Raw genomic sequence first — 26,652 nt, forward strand, 5'->3', positions numbered from 1 at the left:
CAAATAATCTAACTTGTTACTTCTGTAATACCCATTTATACTGCTGTGACCCGAAGACTGATGTCACTTGTCGACAGGTCTTGAGACTTAACCGCAAAACAGCGTAGTAGCGTATTAGCTGGGCAAAATAGGTATTTTAGCTGCTTTTCTCAAATAGTTATGGTCAACACTGGAACGACCGCCTTTACATGCCCACCTTCGCATGTTTTCCCCGTATTTCTTGGCTCACCTGTACAGATAATTCCATCTTGCCTAAGCAATCGATTGCTTTCGATTCCAACCGCCGGCCGTTCGCCGATGTGTGGGAATCTCTGGTGTGGCGTAATAGGCAAATTCACAGGTAAACACTTAAAAATATATATATAACTGCTATCCGATCGGTGCAAACACTAGCCCTTGAACGCGGCAAATTACCCGAATCGACAAGTTTCGAGTGACCGCTGCTGAAAGTTCAAGATGGGGCCTACTCACAAGTCATAAGGTGATGTGGAATCGAAAGACAATATTTACCAATGGGTTTTAGCACGGCTTAATCGTAAGTGTAAGCAAGATTACCCATTTACCCATAACTCGTGCACCAATAGCACTGCATTGGTGGCAAAGTGTAGCCTGCTTTTAGGCGCCTAAGCAAAGGACCAAGAAAATCATTTAGTTGCGTCTTTTTTCACATTAGTTTGTTCATTTACTAAACAATCATTGTACATCATAGCTTACACACTGTGGACTACCAAGGAGTTTTGTTTGTATCTTTAGTTCATTGTTCGGGGGTGGGGGCGTGGCTCTGATCTCTGGTTAATTATACAATACATTAGTTAAGGCCAAAAAGAGGGCGGGTATTTCTTATTTGTTTTACAGACCCTTACGTAGCTTACAATACAAACATTTCACGTGCACACTTAGACATTAAACATTAGCACACTTTAGCACGCACACTCACACACACAAGCACGCGAGACAGAAAAAAAAAAGTGTATTAATGGGCGTTTCCATTTCCGGTTGCGCATCCGCATCCGCATCCGCTTCCGGCGACTCCAAGGATTCCAGTCAGCAGCCGCTGCGTAGATTCTTGCTCGACATGTCATTGTACTCGATCCACTTGGCCAACTCCGGCGGAAGCGAGGGCTTCAGCTTGAGGCAGTGCGCCGTGGTCGCGGTGGGCGTGGCACCTGTGACACCTGTGCCCGTCGCCACCCCGCTCGTCGTCCCATGTCCGTTCTCCGCCAACGAAGTGTCCATCGCAGGATTGCTTATACCACCGGCCGGCGGCGAGGGAGCAGCCAGCGAGGGCAACACCGTCGCCCGGAATCCGTTGGAGGAGGTCCTGGGCAGCAGTTCCGACATCACCGCCTCCATGGACACGTCGATCACCCGCTGCCGACAGATGGCGATGCAGTGCACGAACTTGTCCGACGGCCGCACGAATCGGTGCTCCATGAAGAGCGACTGCTCGTCCCAGTAAATAATCTGAAATGGAATGCGATTAAACATAGTTATTAAGACTTAACCCTTTTAAGAGTTTTGTATACTCACCCGCGAAATAATGTTGAAGCGATGAAAGGGGCGGATGAAGCGGCGGTAGCGTATGGTGGCCGCCCCCTGGAAAACGGAACCGCCCATTCCCGTAATGGTGCGGTACAGATTGGTCCGCTCGTAGAAGTCGACGCGGGCGAAGTCCAGCTCGCGGAAGTAGCGAGCGTTGTTCATGTGGTACAGCAAGGTGTCCACGTCGTTGGTGAGGCAGAGTCCTGCAAATATCGAAAGGTGAAAGGATCATCTAATGGTCGTAGTTATTTTTATGGTTTAGCCATAATATCGCTATCGTGCCATGGCAACGTGAAAACGTAAAACCAATAATTGCTTTCAAATGGTAAATAAACTTCAAGCATTCGCCAAGTTAAGCCAACACTGCGTATGAGTGATAACCTCTAGAGACAACTTGATGGCACTTAAACGTAATTAGTCTACTCGTTTCAGGAACACTTCAAGAATAAAACTATGCACTCTTACATAACTGCTTTAAAGCTATTTATGCATGTATATTTCCTATAAAGTTAAGCTGGATTAGAGTTCTCTTCAATTATTTATAATATATAACATATTTCATATTATTGAGTTTAGGGTGTATGCATGAAATATGACTTTCCAGATATTTTATAGGACTAGTCAATGGACTTCTCAACTTTAAAAGGTAGATTTGATTATTTATTCAGTTTGCATTAAGGACATAGGATCAGGGATAGCTCTCACCGTTAACCGTGGTGGTGTCCAGGATGTGGCAGCGCCTCTTCACAAACCGGGCGAGCAGGACACAGAGGCACATGCGCAGGAAGTAGTGCAGTTCCAGGAGTCCGTAGGCCACGATGATGGCCAGCAGGACGCTCAGCGCCAGGTAGCACAGCTGCTCCATTCCGGCTGGCGGGTTGGCGGAATGGCGGATTGGCAGGCTGACAGATTGGTGGGCGGGCGGACAGGCGCTTAGGGGGCGTGGTCCGTGGAGCTGGTTGGCACTGCAAGTGGAAAGTGGTATGGGGGTTGGGGTTCATCATCATCATCGGCTGGCAATCAAATTGTGAAATGATTGCAATCTAATTAGAATGCGGAAGCAGGAAGCCAGGCAAGTGCTCCGGCTAAGGGTTAAGGGTGAGACGTTCGGGGTTCGAGGGTTAAGGTTCCCGGGGGTGGTTTTCTAAGCGCGGTTCAGGTTCAGGTTCAGGTTCAGGTTCTGGTCCTCACTAAGCTGGCCAGGATGCTGAACGGAATTAGGTCATGTTTTCACCATCAGGTGATTCAAATCGCCAGCACACAAACACACACACACACACACACACACAGCACAAGCAAAAAAAAACAACTAAAATGTGGGCTATAATTGTTCCATTCTTCTATATAAAAAATTTTTTAAAATTGATTAATAGGCATCCCCGAATCGTTTCCGTGTACCAGACACACACACACACAGAGAGACACTCGCGCGCGACCAGGACAACCCCTAATTTGTTGATTCGTCGCTCGATTCATGGCCAGGACATTCGGACGACGGGACACCAGGCCACCCGGCCACTTTCGATACCCACAGCACTGCCCGCCCTCCCGTCAGCCCGTCCCGAAATTTATTTTCGACATTTTCCAATAACAGGAAAAACCACTCGCAGGCGCACACACCGCACACATTATTAAATTACAGGAAGGCACACGAAACAAAAAGCGAAACAAAAACGAAAAACGAAAATGCTCTAGACCAAAAACCAAAAGGCCAAAATGCAAAGAAAACATGCTAGCGAAGCGCCTACCGCAGCGACAACAGCGCACTGAGACTGAATCGCCTTTTTGGCCAAATCCAAATCCGTCCGCTGGCGGAAAGTCCGCCGCAGCCTCAGTCGCCGCCGCCGCCGACGCCACCTCCGTCGCGGTCGCAGTCAACGCCTGCGCAGCTCCCGCACTCGCCGCTCTCAGCTGACGTCCTCGCAGCTTTCGGCCAGAAAAGCTCCGCTGGCTAAGGGTTGAACCTGTTGCCGGTCCCGGTCCGGTCGCGGTCCCGGTCCATTCCACCCAGCACAAGTATTGGATACCATAGAGCACCCGGGTATACCAGATTCAACGGGACAGATGTGACGGAAGCAGATGGCAGAAGTTATCAACTGGCTGTATACCTATTACATACTTTTAGTTAACTTTAGTTAACTCAGGGTAAACATAGATCTTTGCGAATATATTCGGCACCTTCATAGGTTTCAAATTTGTTATATGAGATTATAAACAGGGGTATATTATATTTCAGCACATGTTTGCTAAAGGCAAGCTAAAAAATGAGCAGTCATTAAAGCCAAAATCGATGAACCTGCACCTAGAATTAGGTGTTAATTATTAATACTCCATAATTAAGCAGAGAATATTATAGGAGAATTCAATGCTTGCATATTCCCAATTAACTATAATTAGGTAGCTGCAATTACATATATGTACCTAATACACTAATTTGCAAGAAAAAATCCGGATTTCCCCCCAATGCAAAATATATATGATTAGATACAGTTTGGTAATAGGACGTTTGTCTGCTGGAATTCCAAGTATATTTTATAACTAACTAAGCGATAGTAAAGGGTACCGATCACGTCTTTATGGTGTAATATCTCAAGACTGCACAGTGAACTGCACTGCCACACGAACTCAAAGTTCCTTGAGTTGTTCTTTGAGCCAGAAATCAAATGCTACCACTTATTAGCCCGGTCCAAATGGGCAAATAAACTCAGATCAAGTACGTATGGTTCCATGCGAAACGCAAATGCCAAGAATAAGCCCGCTTAGCTGCGATCGGAAGCTGCAGCTGCAGCTGAAGCCGAAGCAGGTGGAGCTCGGGTTACAACTGTCGTAACCTCCATTAACACACCCACACCTCGGTCACTCCTCTTCCACTCTCGGATGCGCAGAGATGGCCTTTGTTCCGCTGACTCGGGTAGAATAGTAGAATATATGTATGTACATATGTGGCCCACTCGACCGGCAACACAACAAATTAGCTGGCTGTAAACACTAGGAGGGCACTCGTTGGGCAAATACGGGAAGTTTGCACCCATAAAAATAAAAACGATGGAAAAACAAGGAAAAATCGAAGAAACTATTTAAAAGCCTGCTCAAAAACAAAAAAAAATGGGTAAAAAGGTAAAAAGCCAACACATTCGACCACAGGGGCGCATTGATTTTCAGTTTTCTTTATTTTTCAGCTTAAACAAATTGAAAAGTCCAAGCCAGTTAAGCTTTAAACTAGAATTTTCGTTAGTTTATTTGTTGTTACTGCGGTTGGTTTTTGTTGTTGGGCTTTCGATAGGACAAACAAAATTAGACAAAAGTGATTAAAGTCGTAAGTGCTATGTACAAAGTGTGTGGGTCTCCGGTCTCCCTCTCCACTGAACAATTATTGTAGGTACCCAATATTTGTTTCACATCCTTGCCTTATCAAATATATATATATCCTGTCTCATTTATAGGTATATAACACAAGTTAGCACAACGAACGTTTCCTTTTGGGGCGAAGGATCGATTAGATTAGAGGCATACAACTACGATTTTGTTTATGTATATATGTGTGGTGTGTTGGGGTAAATATAACTATAGTTAAATATCTTATACATCAAGTATTTATATATGTACAGTATGCGTTGCCACTTGGCTTTGGGATAAGGATTAGGCTATGGGTAATAGCATGATTAACCGAATAACAAAAAAAAAGTAACCCAAGATAAATCGTATAAATCTTGACAGCATTTGGAGAGCCATCCGCGGTACATAGACTAAGGTCTAAAAAGCATGACACGGGCTATCCTCTTCCTCTATCTCTACCTATCCCTTTCTCTTTCTCTTTCTCTTTTTGCTCTCCATCTCGCTCTGTCTCCTGCACTCCTGCTCAACGTTATCTGGTTCTGGAGTGGATGGTCCACATTGATTAATAAGGCATACAAAACACACAGAATTCGACTCGCCACTTGGTCAACACATAACTAACTCTCCGGCCGATCATCTCTTACAAAACTAGTCCTAGTCTGATCATCGCTAAACTCCAGTACCTTCGCATCTTTTCCATTCTTAACTTTATATCTTTATATCAGTTGTATCCTAAACTTTCCGACGAATCCCTTTTCCCGAGGTCATTCAATGGCAGGGCAGCAGAGCCACAAAACCACATTACATCAGCATCAGCTGCTCCATTCCAAATGTGCTCCATACTTAGTTGGCCTTCACACGGCACATCTCCTCGCGGTCGCAGTGGTCCACGCTCTTGGCGTAAATGCGACGCAGCGTGGCCAGCGGACAGAGATCCTTGTCCTGCGGGCAGCCGGGCAGGCGCACCACTCGCTCCTGATGCAGCACCAGGACTTGCGGCTTCTCCTCGTCGCAACTGCAGGGAAGGATAAGCTATTAGATATCTTACATTCGGCTTATATCGCGCACAACTTACTCGTAACGTAGGAAGGCCAAGTTGGTCGCGAACGCGTCGATCTGGCTTGTGCGCCAAAGACGCTCGCTGGCAAAGTGCTTGTGCGTCAGCGGCTTTTTGTCCCGGGCCAATCCCAGGTGGGCCAGCAATTTGAGAAGCGTACCCGAGTGCGTGAAGTACAACGTGGCGTTGGCCCGTCGCTGCTGTTTCTCCTCAGAGGAACTGCAACATACATTTGAATTATTGTTAAAAAAGATGAAGAATTAAAACAAGATATTCCTAATCTGGCAGATTAGTTGAGAACGAACAGTGCTTTAGATTAAAGTATATATATATATTAAAACCAGATTCCACTGGAATTTGCATTCTAGACTTGTTTGCCAGCTTGGAACCTTTATATTAAAATTGATGAATTCCAGGCGCACTCACCCAATGGCCGCAAACATATCTGCGATTGCCGGACAGGCAATGCGATGAGTCAGTTCGTAGCCGTATCCATCGTTCCAATAGTATTCCAGATCCTCGAAGAACTCCAGCGCCTCCAAGGCGGCCACGTCGAAGAAGTTACACCACACGGATTCGTATGTTGATCTGGAGCCAGAGGCGCGACGCGGTCGATGCCAGGCGGTTTCGAAAGCGCACACCGTATACATAAGCTGAACGTCCTCCGGCTGAAGATCCGGTAGCCGGGTGCTGCTCCGTACCTGCTCCACTGCCGACTGCATCTGCGGCTCCGCAAGGAACCTGCGTGCGTTGACCAAGGTTTCGGGATTCTTATCGACGTCAGTTTTCCACTTGCCACAGCCCTTATAGAACTGCAAAGACAGATGATTACAAATGTTAGTGAAATAAGGCTCCATGATCAGTGTTACAAACAAATACAATTATTTTCTTATCAAAGTAGCTCCTTCATATTCTTGAAATTCTTGAAATTCTTGCTATTTTCTTATTAAAGAAACTCCAGTCATCTCATTTTTCAAATTGTTTTCTACCTGGGGTGGGGCTGTATATGGCCACCATATTGTCCACGAAGCCCACCGCCAGCTGCACTTTGTATGGGTGGAAATACAGCCACGTGGGGTGACCAATTTTGGGCCCAATGAAACCCTCGTTCGTCCGCAACACCTTCTGCTGCCGTCCGTCCAGCGAGTAGATCACAATCTTCGAGGCGTTGCCGCAGGCCACCGTGTCCGCTAGCTGGTGGCTGGTTATGGCCGTCACATCGCCACCGGCGTCCCACTCGTACACCACATCGTTGAGGCCAATGGCGGACTGGCTCGCCCGCATGTCCGCCACACTGATCCGACCTTCGGTACAGCCGGAGACCAGCACCGGTACGTTTGCCCGCAGGCTGGCATGGAGAATGGGGGCACTGTGGCGTCGATAAACGGAGATCCGGGCGTCCTGCGGGGAACATCGCTTGTCAAACAGTCGCACACTGCCGTCGTCGCAGCCGGCGAGTATCACATCGGAACGCATATTGGGCAGGTAGGGTGATAGCACCCGGGCGCAGGTTTCGCTGCGGCCCAATGGAATATCTGCCAGTTTCAGTTCCCGTTCTACGTCCCAAATGCGGATAAATCGGCAGCCACCGCCGCCTATCACAAGGTGCTGGCTGCACTGCTGCCATGCGGTCACAATCCCTCCCGAGCCAACGCTCGACAGTCCCGATGCGTCCGCACCCTTGCCAATGCTGCCGCCGGAAGCCACGCTGCGCTGGCGGTGATTGTGTTGGTTAACCTGACCCAGTGCCGTCCAAGCAGTCACCAATCGGGCCTTGCTCGGGGTATCCTCGGTGGTGGCGGAGCTGGCCGGCGGCGAGGATTGCCAGACGCGCACCACCCCGTCTTCGTGTGCCACCAGGTTGAGTGCCATATCCTGTGCATTGATGAACTCGATGCTGCTAACGCGGGCAAAGGGGGCGGCCGAAAATCCGCCACCTCCCCCACTTGGGGGTGCGCCCGACTTTCGCGGGGTGCTGCCATTGAGCGATGAAGATGATCCGGAACCTGATCCGTAACCGGAACTAGAGCCAGTGGAGTTGCCGCCCAGAGCCTCGGCGCCGTATGTGCGTACCGAGTTGTACTGGAAGTCGTAGACCAGAACCTTCTCCCTGTAGGCCACCGCAATCTGCGGCTCGTAAGGCAGCAGCTTGACGATGGCAGGCGTGAACTGTGTCTTCCGGTTCCACACGCACACATCGAAGCCGTAGGGATCGATCAGCTCCTGGTGCTTGCGGCCGGCATGTCGGCGCACAAAATCGTTTCGCAGGAAGCGCAACCTCCTGCGCCGCAGCTCCGTTGAGTTTCGGTCCACTGGGTAACGCTGGCGTCCCTCCTCTGCTGCTCCCTCGGCGCTGCTGTAGCGCTCCTTGCCCGGCCGTGTGAAATAGGAAATGGCCCAGGGTATGAACTCGGTCAGGACAATGGGCGTGAGGCTGTGTCCCGGCTCCAAGTAGTGATTGCTCTCGCTGCCGCTGCTTCGCGCCGAATGGGTGCTCTCCCTCGGTCCGCTGGGCAATCCCAGACCAGCTCCGGCGCCCGTCACTCCTCGGGAGGACGCTATCCCGCTGTCAGTCTCATCGTTGATAGAGCTGGTGCGCAGTTTGCGCTGCAGAATGGTTTGAGGATCTCCGGCAGCCACGCAGGCTCCACTGCCCGATAGCCTTAGCTTTTGGGCCCAGTGACTGGCGCCCGAAGCAGCTGCTCCGACGGGCGGTGATTCCGCAGTCGCCCCAGCTCCTCCTGGTGCACCACCACCGCCCAAGTAATTAACCCTCGTATTTGGACTGGGCGGGAGGCTTACACTTAGGCTACTGCACTTCTCCGAGGCATTGGCCATGGTGGCTTCCTTGGCCGCCATGATGGGACACAGTGCCGTATCCCTCACATGGTCAACAATCTCCTGGGCAATGGCCGCCACACGGGGAAACGGATCCTGGGCCAGATTACAGATGCCCAGCCACAGTTTGGTGAAAATTGACTGGAAGGGTATGCTGTTTGTACCGCCCGCAGCTCCGGCAGCTCCTCTTCCGCCCGAACTGGCAGAGCCACTCTTCGAGCGACCCAATGGGTTGCTGGATGATCCTGTGCCCGAGCCAGTTGACGCACCACCCATGTTAGATATGGAGCTGGAGCTGGCTCCCCTGCGGATGGTCACATGACGCTCCAGGCTGTGCGTGGAAGAAGTCAGCTCCCGGGGATCGGGACACATCACGAACGAGGCGGCGGAAACGTGTCCGCGCATATGCTCAGTTAGATATACGGCCACGAACTGTGACTCAAAGAGTACCACCATCCATTGCAGAGCGGCGGCCAACTCCATGCGGACTAGCGGCGACATATCCTCGCCAACGGTCTCGAGCATGGTAATGGCAATGATGCGATCGATGTTATTCGCCTGCTCCTCGCTGCGGTCCGTCACGGAGCTGATAAATGTGCCCAAGGCGAAGACGGCAGCGGCTCTTACTTCCGGAATCGAGTCCCGCAGCAGAACGTAGAGCTTCTCGTGCGCCAGGTCGCGTGCTCCCGACCAACGAGCCTTTTCAAAGTTCTGCCACAACATGCCCAGGCAGATGGCTAGCCACTGGCGCAACAGCCAGCTTCCGTCGTTTAGCTGCTCGAGGCAAATGGACAGTAGGGGACCCTGAAGGGCGCTCGTCTGTCCCAGCAGGAAGTTGTGCACTATGGAGGACAGTACAAAGGCGGAGAGTGTGCGATGCTCCTTCGAAACGGAGGTGTCCTGCAGCACGGAGAGGAAGTACTTGTACTCCTTGACCAGATCCACCTGGCAGCTGGGATCCACGGCCAGGATCTTGGCCCAAATGAACACCAAAACGGGCCGCAGTTCGCGCGTAGAACTCTGCAGCAGCTTGAGCACATATGGAAAGATGCCCACGCCCAGGGCGAGATTAACGGCCCACGGACCGAGATCCAGAAATCGAGCCAGCAGCTCTAGGGCCCTCAGGCGGTGCACTTGCGACAGTAGGACCTGCAGCACAATGGGCAGCTGTTCCGGTGGCGTTCTCGATTCCGATTCACTGTCCAGCCACACCTGGAAGGCTGTGAGTTGGTGCTCGAAAAACGGCAGCTGGCGGTACGGCGCATTGTGATCGAGAATTTCGGGCAACTGCTGTAGAGCCAGATCTACCACTAGATCCCAGGCCTTCCACATTGGATGGCGATAGCAAGGCGGCAAGGCGGGCAGGGAAACTGGAGTGCAGTCGTGGCTGCGCAGGATGCGCTCGGCCAACAGGAAGTTGCGGAACAGGCTAGCCACCAGTAGATCCTGGCGGAACAGGCGCTGAAAGAGCTCGAGGGGAAGTGTGTTCCACGCTATCGTGTCCGTTATGGCGGTGAAGATCCAGTTGAGCTCACCCATCATGGTGCGCCGGTCGTTGACTTTGCCTGCGATGGGATTTAATGGTTACCAGAAGTCCGTGACTGAGCAAAGGCCTAAACTTACCTGGAATCTTATCGATCAGTTCACTCTGGATACGCGGCACCATGCCCAGTTTTTCCTGCATGGCATACCACTTGAGCGCTATGTTGATGGGTGTTGTCAGACAGCTGGTAAACAGATCCGCCGGCAGCTGGGCATTCATGGGCAGAATCTCATTGGCAGCACAGGCGGCCAGGTGTATACAGTTCTGGTAACTGACCATCTGGTTGGGCAACTGCACCTGGTTGGCGGCTACATTGACGGAACCACCTGAGCCGCCCACCAGCTGCTGGACTCCGCCCCTCTGCTGGGCGGCGGCCTGTGCCTTTTTCAGTTCTTTCTCATGCTGTTCAGCGTATGGCTGAAACGAATTGATGATGATGCCGGCATTGGAGCAGTCATACACGTAGATTGAGGGCACTGACATCCACGTGATAAGCTCGAATATGCTCAGGGGGATGTATTGCGTGAAGGTCTTGTTAAACACCCAGATCTCTCCGTTGGCCGTGGGCTTGGGCACACCGTGTCCGTTGTAATGGAAGAGTATGCGCTCTCCCTTGGCGTTTCGGCGTAGGGAGGTGCAGAGCTTCTTAACGTCATCCACGGTGGGATCGTTGCACTTCTTGTACCTGGCTCTTGGTTGCCAGCGTTCGTACTGCATCTGCAGGTTGCTCCCAATGAGTTCCATGGCCTTGGGCGGGGACACCGAGCTGGGATCTATCCAGCACTCTAGCCGCGAGCAGGGTTGGATCTTTACCACGTCCGGCGGATCCACGCCGATGTTGAGGCACAGAACCAGGGCCACGCTTGCCGTCTTCATGCGTTCGCGGATACGCCACGTCACTCGTTCGTACATCATGGCCTGGATGCGCTCCTTGTGCCGCTTAGTCTGCAGGGAGAGCGGGCACCTGTCGTCACGGAGACGCTCGCCAAAGCATAAACTCTCCGCGGGCGGCTGGGCCTGTATGCTCTGTATTTGCTTCATCCGCACTTGGATTGAGTCGTCCCGGGGCCACTCCTTTCTGATAATCTTGATCAGCTCCCTCAAGCAACCGAGGGAGGCGTGCTCCTGACCGTTGGAGGCCTGGATGTCGGATATTTGCTCGATGTGCTTCACGATTGGGTGTAGTGAGTGGTCCTGCCTTATGTTGCTAACCACCTCACGCAGGTCGTTCGGCGAGTCTTCCTGGGATCGTTCCCGGCCGATGGTCACCTGGTTCTCCAAGGTGGCAGATCGACAGCGCTCGATCTGCTCCAGTTGCTCCATTATCAAGATTATGGGATCGTCCCAACGGGCGAATATATATTTTTCGTATCTCGTGCGAATAAAGAAGCGCAGGACGGTCTCCTTACTGGAGGACACCTCCTGATCCGCAACGCTGCCGTTGCTGCTGCCGCTGCTTTCGTCGACTGCGACGCCGACCGCGGCAGTGGCGGACTTAGCGCGAACGGCACTTGCCATGTTTTGCGTGCTTTCTGTTTCTCTTGTTTCTCGCTTTATTACTTTTTTTTCTTTTTTGCTTTTTTCGGTTGCTGAGGAGAGGGTGCAGCAGCGCAATGCGAGCGATTTCCCGGAGCGATTACGTCTCTGTCGCGGATCCAAGCAGCTGAAAATCCCCCCGAGGGGACTCTAGCACATAACCCCAAACACTTTTCACACTTTTCGCACTTTCCGCTCCTCCTACACCGCCAGCGCCTCCTCCGCGCTTCTCTGCTTTTCTTTCCTCGTTCCTCTTCTCCACGTTTTCCGCCTACGGATCGCGGCCCATTTCCCGAATACGGTTAAAAAGAACTCGGGGAAAACACGCCGCCTGCGCCGATTAAGTCGAGGGCGGGCCAAAATAAAAACCGTACAACTATCGCGAGCGAACTCCGGCGCAAGATGAACCGCATTAATGGGTTTATTTACTTGCGCTTGGGTTTATTTATTTATGTTTAATCGAATTATATTGTACGAAAAGAATTGCGCAGAAAATAGAGCTGGAACAAAAATCGATGATTTTTCGATTGCCCCGATGCGGTCACACTAGCAAGCGGTTTACAACATTGATATCGATAGTTCATTAATCGAGAAATGGCCTTGCTGTAATAAGTGGCGTTGCCAGATCATTGTGAGTGCAGATGTGGCGCGCAATTCAAATTGAGTTCAACGCATTGACTTAATTTCTTGTTTTTTTTACATTCTAAGGAAAAACTAAAGGAATGCTCACCCGCAAAACAGGATCCTCGTGCAAAGGCGGTGGATATCGTACAGTATGGATGCGATGACGGCCAAACAAGCCCGTGGCGAAACTTTCCGCGCTTTTCAGAGTTCTCTGTGTCGCCGTATATTTGAAGTAATACCACTCTGGATTGTATAACTCTGGAAGTATATCCGGGAATCGCCGCTGCATCCGTTCCGCCAGCTCAATCAACTCATCCTCGCCCTCGGCCACCAGTAATTTCTCATCTTCGGTGGCATTCAGGTGCATCCAATGCCATTGGCGCAGCTTTTTCAATTCAGCTGTGCAGATTGGCGGTTTCGGCTGATCCAAAATGCGTTTCTTTATTTCTGAAAGGCGATTTTGCGCCTGCAGAATAACGGATTCGCTGGGATTTCGAGTTCCGTGTCGGATGATGGACCAAATTCTCGTCGGATGGCAACCTGGTCGGGTGAAACGGTTAAGAGATTAAAATCAGCTGTTTCTTATCCATATGTGAGCAGTGGGCACCGCTAATGATAAACCGGTAATAATTTAATAACAACTCAATTTTTTGTTCTGGAGCTAGCAAATTGCGTAATAGTTGTGTGTTTACGAGCAATAAAAAGTCTCTTTGACATGATTACGGGTTCACTGTATTAAGCGAGCGATGTCGCCTGTCACATGGCACAACATATGTTTGGTATTTCAAAGAAGGTGCTCACTGTAGGTGCGTTACACAGAAAACAACAAAAGTACAGACCGGCGTATTTCGGCGGCGTTTCGTCGTAATTGGCGATCGCTCTGTACGGCGTCTTTGTGGACAGTCTGCCCTCGATATCTGCGCGTTTAAGGCGGCGGCAGTCCCCCTCCTCAGCCCACGTCACGCCCACGAAGAAGTAGAGGAGGAGCAACAAACACAAACAGTAAAATTGGCTTAGCATCTTTCCGGGCGGCGGAAAAACTTGTCACGAGATTGGAAACGAGCTTTTCCGAATAACGGGACTAAAACATGGAAAACAGAACGAAAGGCGAGCGCAAAAGAAAACTAGTAAATAATAAACACGAAAGAAAAACAATTTGACAAGTGTGCAAGTGGCGAAAGGTGGCAAGGCTATCGCAGGTCATCTGGCAGCCCCAACACACAGGGCAGGCAAAAAAAAACCCGTTTTCACCGCTAATTGGCGGTATTTTTGAAAAGCGCCTACGATGGCAGCAGATTAATGTATTTAGTTCCATTCCAGGATGCTTTTATGAAACTAGCTTATTGAAAATTTAGTTAGCTTTGCAGGTGCAGAAATCGGCGCGCTGTCGCTCAACAAGTGTTCTCCTCGCCCAATCGAGCTTTCTGCCTTAAAAAGCTCAATTTTAACCGGCCCGGCAAACTAAGCGATTAAAAATATGTTTAGTCGCACGCCAAACACGCAAAAGGAATAAGCGTTGGCAACATTTGGGAAAACATTTGAAATTACTGTCCAGAATAAAACGCGAAAAAAACAACTTAAAATTGCATTAAATAAATACATACATCCCTACATTCGTTTTGTGTGGTCACTTAGTTATTGTTCTTAAGAGTTTCGGTGCAATTTGTGCTCATCGCGGTTCCCATCGTTTATTTTTTTGGCTGCCATATGGCGCCCAAGGAGTCACAAGCCGCCAATGTCAATAGTGAAAAAAGGGCAAATCTGAAACGCACATGCCAAAAGTTTTGCGCCAAAACTAAAGTTCCAGGTAACCGGTAAGTCGGAGTCGTTGTCCTTTTGGCAATTTGTGGATGGGAGCCGGAGCAGGAACATTGAAGGTGCCCGACATTATTTGTGGTAGCAACACACGCTAATGCACCGCAAAAAAGGAGGGGTAGTTACATTTGGATATAAAATGTTGGCGATGCTCAAAGCCTATTAGCCACTTTTCATATGCAGACGATGATTAGTGCATTTGCACTTGTAAAACTGGAAACCTTTTATCACTTCAGTACTATCAAGTTAACTGATTGGTTTGGCCTGGGAATATAATAAACTGATAGTAAACATGTGCATAGTAATTGAAACATTTACGACAGATGCCCACCGCTCATAAAGATTATCTATATGTAAACATGTTTTACTACGGGAACTCTGTTTATTTATAGTGGCAATTTAATTAGTTGATAAATTCAAAAGCACACCACTTATCTTGCCGTGTATTCACGCCACCTGTTGGGCGCCCATTTCTTTTTTTGGAGCTTAAAGCGCGTGTTTGGAAACTTTCAATCTATTTTTGTGAGCTAGAATAGCAATCAGCTAACGAAAATCGATCAAATGATGGCTTTGTTGCCTTTGTTGTAGGACAAGGGTGGCTTGGTAACGTCAAAGGACGGGGGAATCCCCGCACTGCCCACCGAATTCCAGGCCAGAGATTCCACCGAGCTGGTCATATATGATCGCTTGGAAATTTGGGGGACTGGGGATAAGTACAGCCCATCAATCAGCGAAATCGAATGGGAAACGCAATTTCGACGATTACCTGACGCAAGTGTCACAAAAGTATTAACACAAAGATGGGCGCAAAGGTGGGTGTTTTGGTTTGGTTTTGAATGGGTGGTGTCGGCGGTGTGTAAGGGGGGGGTGTGGGGCTGCGCTTTTGGGCAGGGGGAGTGCTCTATAATCGCCCAACTTATCGGACTGGTAGGTAATTCATATTTCTGTCCGCAGCCCATTGACAACGACACGATGATCACGCACTGATAATGCCAACGCCAATGACCAATGATTTGCCAGCTCTTCTGGTTCTCCGGCTTGTCATCTCCCTGGGTCATCTGTGTTCTCTTCGGGTTCTGTGGCTCCTGCCAGTGGTTCCCCTAAGGGTTGTGCGACTAGCTGCTCCGGCCATTCATCGATGGCTTACCACAGCGTCATGCTGGCTGGGGCAGACAGACTGGGGCGAAAACCGCAAAAATACCGCGATAAGAACGCATCGTGTGTGGAACGTGCCAAATGGACGTCCATGGGCGGCACCTGCAGTGCTGCCATAGTAATGAGTAAACAGTTCAGTCCAGTCCAGTCCAGTTCCGTCTGCACCGCAAAGGGGTGGCCAACTAGTCGATGGGTAGCCTTTCGTACAGGGAAATACATTCAATTCAATATTCAAATATTAATAAATGTTCCATTAAAAAGATCCGAAAGCCAAACTCTGGCAAGCAATACCATTTTCTACACCTTTACAAGTTTAAGGAAACGGTTCTTGTGTTTCTCCCGTGTATTCCTGAGATTCTAAGCCCTTTAAATGGCATTGGGCCAACTCAGCTATGTGCCCCAAAATATCTCGAGAAAGTCGAGAAACTTTAATGCTTGACCATACATAATTCGGGCAGAGAACTGGGAGCGAGCATCTGGCCCCATATTATTTAATTCGTTTTGGGGCTCTGTAACCAAGTTGGCATTAATTTAATATACACCTCTGGGGTGTCACTTCCATTGGCAATACTTGGTTGAATTTGTTGTTAGTGCTGCTGGCGACAACGTCGACAGCGACGTCGGCAGCGACGCCGGCAGCGACAGCGACTGCTTAAAAGCTAAGGACACGCGTTGAGAACGCTCAGTTGGCATCGAAAAGTCGCCTCGCGCGTTTGGCGGCAAAAAAAGAAACAAACAAACGAAAAAGTAGAAGAATTATATTAACTAAAAAAAAAAGCGGAGAGTGAGTGGAAGAGAGAGAGCGCCACACTAGCGCCCGCCCACTCGCACTCGCAGGCGAATCGCAAATTCAAAACAACAAACAAACAATCAAATCAAAGGCAGTGAAAGTCGTAAAAGACATAAATAATCATAAAGAAATAGTGCAAATAAAAGAAGCAACCACAACAATAAAACACTAAGTCAGCAGCAGAACAACAAAAAGTAATGCACTAAAATATTATACAAAAATTAAACAAAAAACCGGAAAGTGCACAGAAAGAAATAAGATCATAAGATCTGTGTGTTTTTTTGGAACTGATATCGCAGAGGTATTCCATTGTGGTATTCCAACACTATCAGTGAAATCAGTGAGAGACTTTGGGATTAAGTTCTTGGTGGACTGGACATGTTTTTGATAACAGTGCTGAAATATTGATCAACTTCATAGATTGAGATATATGTATATATTTTTTTCTGTGCAGTAATTGTTTGGAAAGTTTTCGCATATCACAAGATGTATTATAAAATACGAAATATTTATGTAATAATGAAACGATGATCAGATAAACCTACTCTAATACTCGAATGCTAGCCAGAATTACCAAATATTTTTTTGCCTGTGCGATTATGAATTTCTAAGTTTTTGTTAAGCTTGTGAACCAGCTGCGCGTAGGTAATACGATGCGAATTTAACGACGGTCGCATTAATTTATTTTAGTTTGTGTCGCTCCGTTCGAGTTTCTTCTCCGCTTCCACCACCACCACCATCCTCATCTTCATCCTCTTGCGGAAAAATAATAATTATGAAAATACAGAGCGACTGTATCGAACTTCACGTGGCTCATCGGCAGAAGTGCCCAATTTTGAAAACGATCGCGAGCTGCGAAGAATATTGTGAATTTTGAATGCTTAAGTATTCAAGAGCGTCACGAGATTTGTAGCTCTAGATTTCCGATTTGGCCATTCGATCTGTTATCTGCCACCGAATCTGCCATCGGATCTTTGATTAAATCAAATCAAATCAAATCAAATCAAATCAAATCAAATCAAATCGGCTTGGAGACAGTATATAGACGAGATATAATCCGCTGCCTTCGTCGGCGGCGCTGCCCATTCGCAGCTGGGTTAACTAGTTTCGAGTTTTGCAAAATTTGACGCGCATTTATCCGAGCTTCCACTCACAGTGGATATCGGTTATACTCGCATTTGCCGAATATATCAATGCGTGTATAATCGTATAAAAGATACAGCATCTCATACCATTGGAGATGGCAAAACTAACTACTGTATCTACTATCATCTTTAAATAAGTAGGCGGTGCATTCTCAACCACTTCTTGTTATTGCATCAGGGTTTACGTAAAAACCATTTAGCGTTTATTTGACAGGTTTACTAGTCTCGTAAACTAAAACTAATTCCAGCCGCTTACTCATTCAATGTTAAGCACGAGTTAGCACGCTTATAGCCAACTGCTGAGAATGCAGCTCGTTTCAAAGTTGCCCATATAGGAAATGGCCAAAAGGTGACTCTAAATGTAATAAATGAAGTTATGGCTCTTGAAAGAATTGAATAGATTCACTTTTTTTCAACGGCCCTCTTAGCCAGTGATTACTTTAGTCGGCGGCACAACAAACTGTGTGGCTTTGCATCCCCTGCTGAGCTGCCGGCTGCGATTGCGCGAAAAACACGTTGGCCCTGATCGCATGTCACAACAACAACAACAACAACAACAACAACTGCCTACTAAAGGCTACAAAAACAATAAAAACTTGGCCATATCACAAAAAACATAAACCAAGAACAACAACAATGCGAAGAAGATGATATCAGAAGTTCATTACTAGTCGAGACTTCAAAAGCCGGTACTTGTAACTTCTGCGGTTCTTTTCCCAACGATCCGCCCATCTTTTTAAAGCCACTCAGGAAGACACAGTGAAGACTCGATGCGCCGACAATCGGCCACGCTTCGATTGTTGGAAGATCTGGTTGAATCCGGTGTTCGGCGGTCTGGTCCTAAATTCACCCAGACATCTGATAAAATTACGCAAAGGCCGCCTACAGTGAAGCAGACGTGCGCGAAACTCGTTGATAAGAAATTATCATTATACTCTATTTTAAGTAATATAGAAATCAGAAATCATATTCTTAAATATTATTTCTGCCTTTCTGCACTCAAAAGTATAGGACTTAGACTTGTATACTATATTATAGATGTTCTTTTAAGCAAATGGCTCACCTGGATGATTTTTTTTCCAGTGCCATCGAGGCTGATGTTGCCAGCGTCGCCGGCGTTGTCGCTCTAACTGCGAACGGTACGCCGTCCGCTGATCCGCTGAACTGCTGATCTGCTGAACCGCCGCACCGCTGTACCGCTGTACTGCTGTACCGCTTCACCTGTCCGCCGATCGCGTCAGCGGTCCGGTCCACAAATCAGGCGCCCCATTAAGAAGATGTCGCAGCAACATGAGGCAACAGCGGCCGGCGCCGAGAAGCCGCTGAATAACGGCTACCTGCAGGCGAATGCGCCGCTGGAGGAGCTGAGTGCCACGGTGGTGTCGCCACTCCTGGGGCAGCAACATCCGACGCAGCAGCAGCAGCAACAGCAACAGCAGCAGCAGCAGCAAAACAAGCTGCCCACTGTCGTTTTCCTGGCGCCCGACGGCAGTGGGGGCGTGGGAATCCAGCGAGGGAATCCAGCGCAGGTCAATCCCGGTGGGGTGGTGGGCACCGGGAGCCACAGCGACTGGCTGCTCAAGGAGTCGCAGCAGCGGCGTCGCCTCTTCGTCCTGGCCATCGCCTTCACCGTTCTGGGAGCGGCCATTGGTGCACTGGCCATCTACTTTGCCAGCGTCCATCAGCGGTGCCATCTGTACCGCCTGGAGCCAGGTAAGGGTTAAGGCCATCAAATCTGAAAATGATGAACTAAATATAAATCAAAATAAAGCTACTATAAGTATGTTTAAAGTTTAGCTAGCCCTAGAGTAAGACGTATTTCTTTTTTTTCTGTTTACTTATCAGTTTGAATTCCATTTGTCCCACGATTTATTACCATGCTATCGAAAGCTATCTTCTAGTGTTTGATTATTTGTTTACTTGACGAAACTTCCCGGTTTCATAATGGAACTTTAAAAGCCCCGAATTAGGTGTAATCTACGCATAGGTGTGCATGGGATTTACGCTTGTCCGAAACATGATATATGAGTACATGACACCTGGCAATCTGGCGATTTGCACATTGGCTCATTTCAAACTGTTCCGAAATTAAATTTGCTTGACTTTCAGTCCCTGCGAAGTAGCGACTTCACAAGCTGCGCGACATCTTAGATAATTTACTTGGGGGAAAATCGGAAAATTATTATCTATTATCTCACCTGTTGGTAGTAGTAGCTGTGAGAGCGGCAACTGGGTCAGCAGTCAATCAACAGGCGAATCCTGTGCTCCTGATTCCTTTCGCTGGCTGCTGCTACCCTTTGCGGCTCCCCTTTCTTGGCCAGCAACTGGGCATGTTAACTGAATTTAGTGACTCACAACAAATGGGGCAAAAACTCAATTTCCTCCTGGCCCAGGGAATGGAGCGCAACAGGCTGGAGGATGCCATTGCCTCACTGCCTCACTGGCACACTGGGACACTGCCTTACTGGTACACTGTGGGTCCATCGGGGTGTTGTAATCTCCGTTCTGTCCTGTCCTGTCCTGTCCCCTTGTAATGCGCCTTGTTTAAAATTCAATTACAGAATATGTCAAACAAGCAGCGGAAGCAGCAACAACAATGACAACACTCGCTTCCTTCAGTCAGCCTTTTTGTGGTGGGCCAGTTGCTCTCGCACCACAGTGGTGCAAACATGCACAAACTGAACTGAATAAAAATATAGATTATTGAGCTAGAATTCAGTGCCTGCTGCTTTACCGACTACTACTACGTTATAATATATGACCAGTAATATTGGGCATAACAACAGAATTACTATTAATGTCACACTAGAATGGCTTTGCTTTTTTCGAATGACCCAGGGACACTGTGTTCCCTTTTCGTTCTTATCTTGTGTTATCGGTGGGTGGTTGTTATTGGGCGGTGCTCTAGACTCGACGCCCTTCTGCATTTGTTCGCTGGCACATGGAATAATGCGATTCAAAGCAACTGAAATATTCAGGAGCTGCTCCATGGAAGGATGTCTGTCCGGGCATAATTTACATGTTCATGTGCTCCCTCGATTACAGAAAACAGAACCAAAAAAAAATCGAGAAAAAACCGAGAAAAATAACCAAATACATGAGCAGCCGAAAAAGAAAAACAAGTAAGATATACATACGAACGATAAGTACGAACGAAAAGCAATCAATCGGCATTGGATAGGGATGTCTATGAATTTTTTAACGGCCGTTCCCATCGATCGCGTCTTCCTCCATCGAATCCTTATGCTAATTGAATATGCCACACGTACACCACTGCACAGGCCATTATCCTGTTTATATGTGTACCATGGTAAAACGTGTTTTCAACATTTTGCGCCAAAAAATTCATTCATCGGGGCAGCGGCAGCGGTAGCGGCACCATCAAAGCCTATTCCCCCTTTTTTAAAACCATTTAAAAATATCTCATTGGCGGCATCTCCGTAAATACCCAGCATCATCATCATCATCAACATTTTCCATCGGCCACAGCGACTTGTGGTAGGCCTTTGGCCTTGACTATGATTTTTCTCTCGCTTCCCACTTTCCCACTTTTTCGCTTTTCCATTTCCACCACCTCCCTTTCGACCCATCGATTTTCTCCTTTCGAGCTTAAAGTAAGCTCATGCAAAGTTTGCTGGAATGGTATATGTACATAAACTAAAGATCAGCGAGTTATCTCGCTTTATTGCAGTATTCAGAATAAGTAACATATTAATACTCATAGCTCACTTTACGTTGGCTTTCTTGGCCAAGTCTTGTAATAACCATTAATCATAAACATTTCAGATAGATTTCTCTCTCAATATTGAGGCATTAAAAGGGAATAAGCCAGGGTATAATATTTTATCTAAATATTTATATCTAAATCGATTGCTTTCCATCTCCGTTCCCTTGCCGATTTCACTGCTAGTCCATGTTATAATGGAATTCCCCTCGCTGAAACATAATTGCTGCAACTTCTGGACATTCAACCCGAGTAACCAACTGGTCAGCTGGCCACTTGCCACTTGCCACTGGTCACATGCCACATGGAACCTTCCCCTGGTCCACTTAAACCTATTAGCGCCGGGGGAAATGTTATTAGCTGGGTGGACGATTGGACGGTTGGACGCTTGGCTGAATCGCTTTAATTAATAACTAAAGCTGCCATCTCCAACGCGCCTCCACCTTTCCAATTTCCCCCACCGCCGGCGAACATCCCACTTTTATTGACAGCCTCGACAAGGACGACATGCAACATGTGTCCTGTCCAGGCGGCAATCGATGGCCGGTGGACGGGGGTTCGAGGGAATTCAGCCACCGAGCTTGGCTTTTCGTTATTTTAATTTAATAAAGCCAACTGGGAAGAAAGAAGGGGGCAGGTGGGATGGATCCCAGTGTAGATGAGGAGCAGGAGCAGGTCGTTTAATGAGAAATTCAAATTCAATTTAGCTGAGTGGCCCGCGAATCGCTGTTTGTCTTGATAAGTTATTTTTCGACGTACGTTCGCTTCTAAAAGCAAATTGCTCATACGCCGCGTGTGCTGTACTGAAAATCCGTCAACTTTAATTGCAGACAACGATGACAGACCGAATGGCAGGTGGAACCAGGATTCGGCATACGCCCACGAGGGGCAGGATAACATTTGCATGAGCCAGGAGTGCGTGAGAACAGGTAAGCTCAGATCCACTTCAAAATCGCTGGCGTATTGGGAATTTTCTAAAAAGATAGTTAGGAGCCCCTGCTTACAAAGTGAAACTATAGCATGTGCCGAGGGGAATACGAATTGCACTAGCCGCAATCAAACTGCATTCCAAATAGCTTTAATAATCCAATACCTATAATGACTACAGTAAAACTTCGTTATGTCGAAACCAGATATCTTTGTAAACCTTCATTATGAATAGAATAGCTTGGCTAATCCATCTATAAGAAACTCGACTATCAAATGGAGTGAACGATGGGGGAAGGCGGAGGTTAAGGGCCTTAAACGACCATCCAATATGTGCGGTTTTTATTTGAGTTGTAAATTATTCACCGGCTATTAAGATAGCTAAGTGCCCGTTTGAAGGGCTTGTGCGATACGGTCTACGGGCTATGCTCTATGGAATATGGTATATGGTACTATATATGGCGCTCATTTTGCCCACCGATGGGGACCAGAACATCTGCTCACCCACATGCATACCCACATTCATCCATTCCAAATGCACTTATGTCAAGCAATGCGGGCAACCAAACACCTCAACGTCACTTGCCGAGGAAATTGCCACAGTGATTGACTGCTTGGCATGCCGCTAGATACACGGACACAGAAGTGCACAGTCAGATAGATAGAAAGATAGATAGATAGATAGATAGTTAGATAGATAGAGAGATATATAGATAGATAGATACTTAGATAGATAGTTAGAATTAGATAGATAGTTGGTAGATAGATAAAAAAGTAAGATAGATAGATAGATAGATAGTAAGATATATAGCTAGATAGATAGATAGATCGAAAGATAGATAGTTAACTAGATTTTAGATAGATAGTTCGCTGGATGGAAGGGTATGTAGATACACCTGTCCAGGTGGAGGACATTTACTAAAATATACATGGCCACAATTACCAGGCGATGCCATCGATTCGAGTGCTCCACTTAGCATACTTTTCGGGGCTTCACCCTAATTGGTAACCCAAATCGGATCCTTAATTGAACTAAGCGGAGTGGTTCATATTCTCTGTATAATAACACCTTCCAGGAATTGAATAAGGACACTTGACAGTTGGTGATCATTAAAGCGAGTGAATTAGGGAAATTGCTTAAGTGGATGACAAATAAGTGTTAAACGCGGGACTAACATCCTGGCTAACTTCGAGTTCCCAGAATGCAATTTTCGCTAGCAAGCAGGTATCTTATTGGCTTTAGAACTGCTGCATAAATCAAGGACGTTTCTAGAAGTGAGAAAAATCTTTAAGGTGGGGGCACACTAATGAGTTTCGCACTTAGTTTTCCGAGATAATGAAATTCAGTTTAATGACGTTGATTTATGGATTGGCAGCGCAACCCGTGAACAATGCAGGTCTATCTCAGAAAATTGCTGCTTCCTGGCAGTTTAGTTACGCATTCAATTCGTAACTTTTGTGTGACCGAAAAGTTGCATTGGGGAAAAACGTGGGATTTGGCGGGGGTGCAAACTACTTATCGCTTATCGTAAAAGTTGCGTTGATGATTTGTGGACCAAGTTTAGGGCCGGTGCGATCAAAAGGAGGCATAAATTATGGCCTCAACGGGGTGAAGCACTAATTGCACACCAGCTGAAGGGTTTCCCACCGCATCGGGTTTGATTTACTGCACCGAATACTCTACCAGCCTAACGCACAACAAACTAAACTATCCAAATCCAGCGGCCTCCCTGCTCTCGGCCATGGACCTCAACTCCGATCCCTGCGATGACTTTTTCCAGTACGCGTGCGGCACGTGGAACAAGATGCACCCCATTCCCGAGGACCGCAGCTCCATCAGCACATTTGAGGTACTTGTAATTCGCAATTATAACTTTGTGGCTAAGTGTGCATCCTAATACCCTGCAGGTCCTGTCCGATCAGCAGCAGGTTATCCTGCGCGCAGTTCTGGAGGAGCCCGTAGATGAACGCGACAACAAGGCCACCATAAAGGCGAAAACCTTCTTTAAGAGCTGCATGGATATTCGTAAGTTGAACTCTACATTTCTGGCATCAGTGAGCTATGTTTAGCTATTTAATACAACTATTAACATGTTCTTAATTTAAAACTTGCTATCACAAGTTAACTATTTCCTTGTCTCAACTTTACACCAGTTTATAATATATTTATGATTGTGAAATAGGGTTTTGCTTAGCTCACCTGTCTTAAGACCTTACTTCCCGTTCTCAGCTCAAATCCGCAAGATCGGGACGGGGCGACTCAAGCAGGTGCTGCAATCCCTGGGCGGCTGGCCGGTCATCGAGCGGGACTGGAGTCCGCCGGCGGATCTCTCCGTGGAGCGGCTGATGGGCCAGCTGCGGCTGAACTACAGCGAGCCGGTGATGATCGAGCTGTATGTGGGCGCCGACGACAAGAACAGCTCGGTGAACATCCTGCAGATGGACCAGCTGCAGTATGCGCTGCCCTCGAGGGATTACTACCTGAAGGAGAGCAGTGCCAACGACCGGAGGGCCTACCATCGGTACATGACGCAGGTGGCGCTGCTCCTGGGTGCGGATCCGGCCACCGCCGCCGCCGAACTGGAGAAGGTGGTGCTCTTTGAGACGCAGCTGGTGAATGTTTCGCTGCCGGAGGCGGATCGCCATGACACGAGCCTGGTCTATCGCAAGATGCTGCTGCCGGAGCTGCAGGAACTGGTGCCCGAGGTGCAGTGGCAGGAGTATCTGCAGGCTGCCCTGGGTCCACAGATTCCATTGCAGGACGACGAGCCGCTGGTCACCTATGGCCTGCACTATCTCACCGAAATGGGCAAGATACTGGCGCACACCGATCGCCGGGTGGTGCACAACTACATGCTGTGGCGCCTGGTCATGTCCTTGATGTCGCACATGATCGATGAGTATCAGCGGGAGCGGGTGGAGTTCCGCAAGATCCTGATGGGCATCCAGTCGGAGAGGACGCGCTGGTCGCAGTGCGTCGAGTGGACGAACAAGAAGTTGGGCGTCGCCGTGGGTGCTCTCTTCATTCGGGACAACTTCAACCAGGAGAGCAAGGAGGTGGCCCTCGAGATGATCCACACCATACGAGCGGCCTTCAACGAACTGCTGGCGGAGAACGATTGGATGGACGACGAGACGCGGGCGGTGGCCAAGGAGAAGGCCGACTCCATGAACGAGCGTATCGGCTATCCGGAGCTGCTGACCAATGCCACCGAGCTGGAGCAGGAGTACGTGAATGTGGGTATATATATATATATATATAGATAAACAGTTTCGTGAAATCTGAATTCCATCATCTTTCCTTTCCTCAGCTAACCATTGTCCCCGACAACTTCATCAACAATGTCCTTAGCATTCTGCAATGGGAGTCGGAGAAGATGCTGCGGCTTCTTCGCCAGCCGGTGGACAAGGAAAAATGGACAACCGAACCGGCGGTGGTCAATGCCTTCTACAATCCGAACAAAAACGATATAGGTGGGTCAATGGAGGTCATCCATCCACCAATGCCAATTCATCCTACTGATTTGCATTCCGTACATACCTTAGTATTTCCTGCTGGCATCCTGCAGCCGCTGTTCTACAGCCAGCACTTTCCCAAGTCCCTGAATTACGGCGGCATCGGAGTGGTCATTGGCCACGAGATTACCCACGGCTTCGACGACAAGGGCCGGCAGTTCGACAAGGAGGGCAACATGATGCAGTGGTGGAACAATGCCACCATCGAGGCCTTTCGCGAACGGACGCAGTGCGTCATCGATCAGTACTCGCGCTACAAGATCAATGAGGTGGACATGTTCATGGACGGCCGGATGACGCAGGGCGAGAATATCGCCGACAACGGCGGTCTCAAGCAGGCTTTCCGGGTAAGTCCATCTAGTTGTCCATCCACGTATCCTAAACCCATTGAGTTCTGCGCTTTTTCAGGCCTACAAGAAATGGGAGACCTTGCATGGGCGGGAGCAGCAGCTGCCCGGCTTGAACATGACCCACGATCAGCTGTTCTTTCTCAACTATGCCCAAATCTGGTGCGGATCAATGCGGCCGGAGGATGCGCTGACCAAGATCCGCTCTGCGGTCCACTCGCCAGGATTCGTACGTGTCCTGGGGCCACTTTCGAATTCGCGCGACTTTGCCAGCGCCTACAAATGCCCACTGGGCAGCACCATGAATCCGGCAGAAAAGTGCAGCGTGTGGTAGTAGTCCGCCGTGGCCGTCGATGTATTTTTTTTTATATATTTATATCGCATACTATATAGTATATACATATCGATATACACCATACGAGTACTGTAGATCAACTGCGGCAACAGCAAACCAACAGCAAACCAACGGCAAACCAACAGGGCGATGAGATTGGGGATCAGCTGCTGATCTGTGCTGCTCCAATTTTTTGTGTAGTCTCCCCAGATTTGTTTTTTGTTTTGTTTTCTGTTCGTTATGGCGCTGCAATGCATATGTACTTTATACCTGGCTATATAGAATTATAGTGTGTTTGTAGCTGTACACGAGTACACGAGTGCGCTATCCGTGAGTAGCCCACAAAAAGCCCCGAATCCGCACGTTTCACACACCTCCTTACCGGCATTATATTCGTGAATAAAGAACCAGTACGGAATCCCC

The 26,652-nt window shown here is 48.3% G+C and overlaps 4 protein-coding genes across 6 annotated transcripts; 1 reads left to right on the top strand and 3 right to left on the bottom strand.

The window, feature by feature from the left end:
• Positions 1–579: 579 nt before the first annotated feature.
• LOC122623326 (protein THEM6) lies at positions 580–3,308 on the bottom strand. Its single transcript, XM_043802414.1, has 4 exons — positions 3,291–3,308; positions 2,248–2,507; positions 1,531–1,745; positions 580–1,464 (listed from the first exon to the last, which is right to left on the bottom strand). The coding sequence occupies exons 2-4, from the start codon at positions 2,405–2,407 to the stop codon at positions 1,045–1,047; spliced, it is 795 nt and encodes a 264-aa protein (XP_043658349.1). The 5' UTR covers positions 2,408–2,507; positions 3,291–3,308; the 3' UTR covers positions 580–1,044.
• Positions 3,309–4,693: 1,385 nt separating this feature from the next.
• On the bottom strand, positions 4,694–13,668 carry LOC122625148 (multiple inositol polyphosphate phosphatase 1). Its single transcript, XM_043805076.1, has 5 exons — positions 13,316–13,668; positions 12,583–13,016; positions 6,362–6,747; positions 5,954–6,154; positions 4,694–5,893 (listed from the first exon to the last, which is right to left on the bottom strand). The coding sequence occupies exons 1-5, from the start codon at positions 13,494–13,496 to the stop codon at positions 5,722–5,724; spliced, it is 1,374 nt and encodes a 457-aa protein (XP_043661011.1). The 5' UTR covers positions 13,497–13,668; the 3' UTR covers positions 4,694–5,721.
• LOC122625146 (regulatory-associated protein of mTOR) lies at positions 6,608–12,393 on the bottom strand. Of its 2 annotated transcripts, none has more exons than XR_006326535.1 (3): positions 10,397–12,393; positions 6,815–10,338; positions 6,608–6,747 (listed from the first exon to the last, which is right to left on the bottom strand). XR_006326535.1 is itself a non-coding variant. In XM_043805073.1 (3 exons), the coding sequence occupies exons 1-3, from the start codon at positions 11,832–11,834 to the stop codon at positions 6,740–6,742; spliced, it is 4,860 nt and encodes a 1,619-aa protein (XP_043661008.1). In that variant the 5' UTR covers positions 11,835–12,392; the 3' UTR covers positions 6,610–6,739. The 2 variants fall into 2 exon arrangements, 1 of the variants encoding a protein (XP_043661008.1); XM_043805073.1 differs by having other exon boundaries at positions 6,610–6,747; positions 6,925–10,338; positions 10,397–12,392.
• A 185-nt stretch (positions 13,669–13,853) lies between the features above and the next one.
• LOC122625147 (neprilysin-1) lies at positions 13,854–26,642 on the top strand. Of its 2 annotated transcripts, none has more exons than XM_043805075.1 (9): positions 13,854–14,290; positions 18,465–19,094; positions 21,936–22,034; positions 23,755–23,882; positions 23,941–24,058; positions 24,263–25,269; positions 25,344–25,506; positions 25,579–25,895; positions 25,957–26,642. In XM_043805075.1, the coding sequence occupies exons 2-9, from the start codon at positions 18,659–18,661 to the stop codon at positions 26,227–26,229; spliced, it is 2,541 nt and encodes an 846-aa protein (XP_043661010.1). In that variant the 5' UTR covers positions 13,854–14,290; positions 18,465–18,658; the 3' UTR covers positions 26,230–26,642. The 2 variants fall into 2 exon arrangements, with proteins under 2 accessions (XP_043661010.1, XP_043661009.1); XM_043805074.1 differs by lacking the exon at positions 13,854–14,290 and adding an exon at positions 16,146–16,430.
• Positions 26,643–26,652: the final 10 nt, after the last annotated feature.

This window comes from Drosophila teissieri, chromosome X, assembly GCF_016746235.2.
Source record: "Drosophila teissieri strain GT53w chromosome X, Prin_Dtei_1.1, whole genome shotgun sequence".
Taxonomy (NCBI): Eukaryota; Metazoa; Arthropoda; class Insecta; order Diptera; family Drosophilidae; genus Drosophila; species Drosophila teissieri.

Coding starts and splice junctions, on each gene's coding strand:
- LOC122625148 (XM_043805076.1), bottom strand. CDS start 13,496: ATGCTAAGCCAATTTTACTGTTTGTGTTTGTTGCTCCTCCTCTACTTC. Junction 6,748..12,582: donor ACGAGGATCCTGTTTTGCGG/GTGAGCATTCCT, acceptor CTGTCTTTGCAG/TTCTATAAGGGCTGTGGCAA. Junction 5,894..5,953: donor TTGGCCTTCCTACGTTACGA/GTAAGTTGTGCG, acceptor CCTTCCCTGCAG/TTGCGACGAGGAGAAGCCGC.
- LOC122625146 (XM_043805073.1), bottom strand. CDS start 11,834: ATGGCAAGTGCCGTTCGCGCTAAGTCCGCCACTGCCGCGGTCGGCGTC. Junction 10,339..10,396: donor ACTGATCGATAAGATTCCAG/GTAAGTTTAGGC, acceptor ATCCCATCGCAG/GCAAAGTCAACGACCGGCGC.
- LOC122623326 (XM_043802414.1), bottom strand. CDS start 2,407: ATGGAGCAGCTGTGCTACCTGGCGCTGAGCGTCCTGCTGGCCATCATC. Junction 1,746..2,247: donor GGACACCACCACGGTTAACG/GTGAGAGCTATC, acceptor CGATATTTGCAG/GACTCTGCCTCACCAACGAC. Junction 1,465..1,530: donor GCTTCAACATTATTTCGCGG/GTGAGTATACAA, acceptor ATTCCATTTCAG/ATTATTTACTGGGACGAGCA.
- LOC122625147 (XM_043805075.1), top strand. CDS start 18,659: ATGTCGCAGCAACATGAGGCAACAGCGGCCGGCGCCGAGAAGCCGCTG. Junction 19,095..21,935: donor TCTGTACCGCCTGGAGCCAG/GTAAGGGTTAAG, acceptor CTTTAATTGCAG/ACAACGATGACAGACCGAAT. Junction 25,507..25,578: donor TCCGAACAAAAACGATATAG/GTGGGTCAATGG, acceptor TACATACCTTAG/TATTTCCTGCTGGCATCCTG.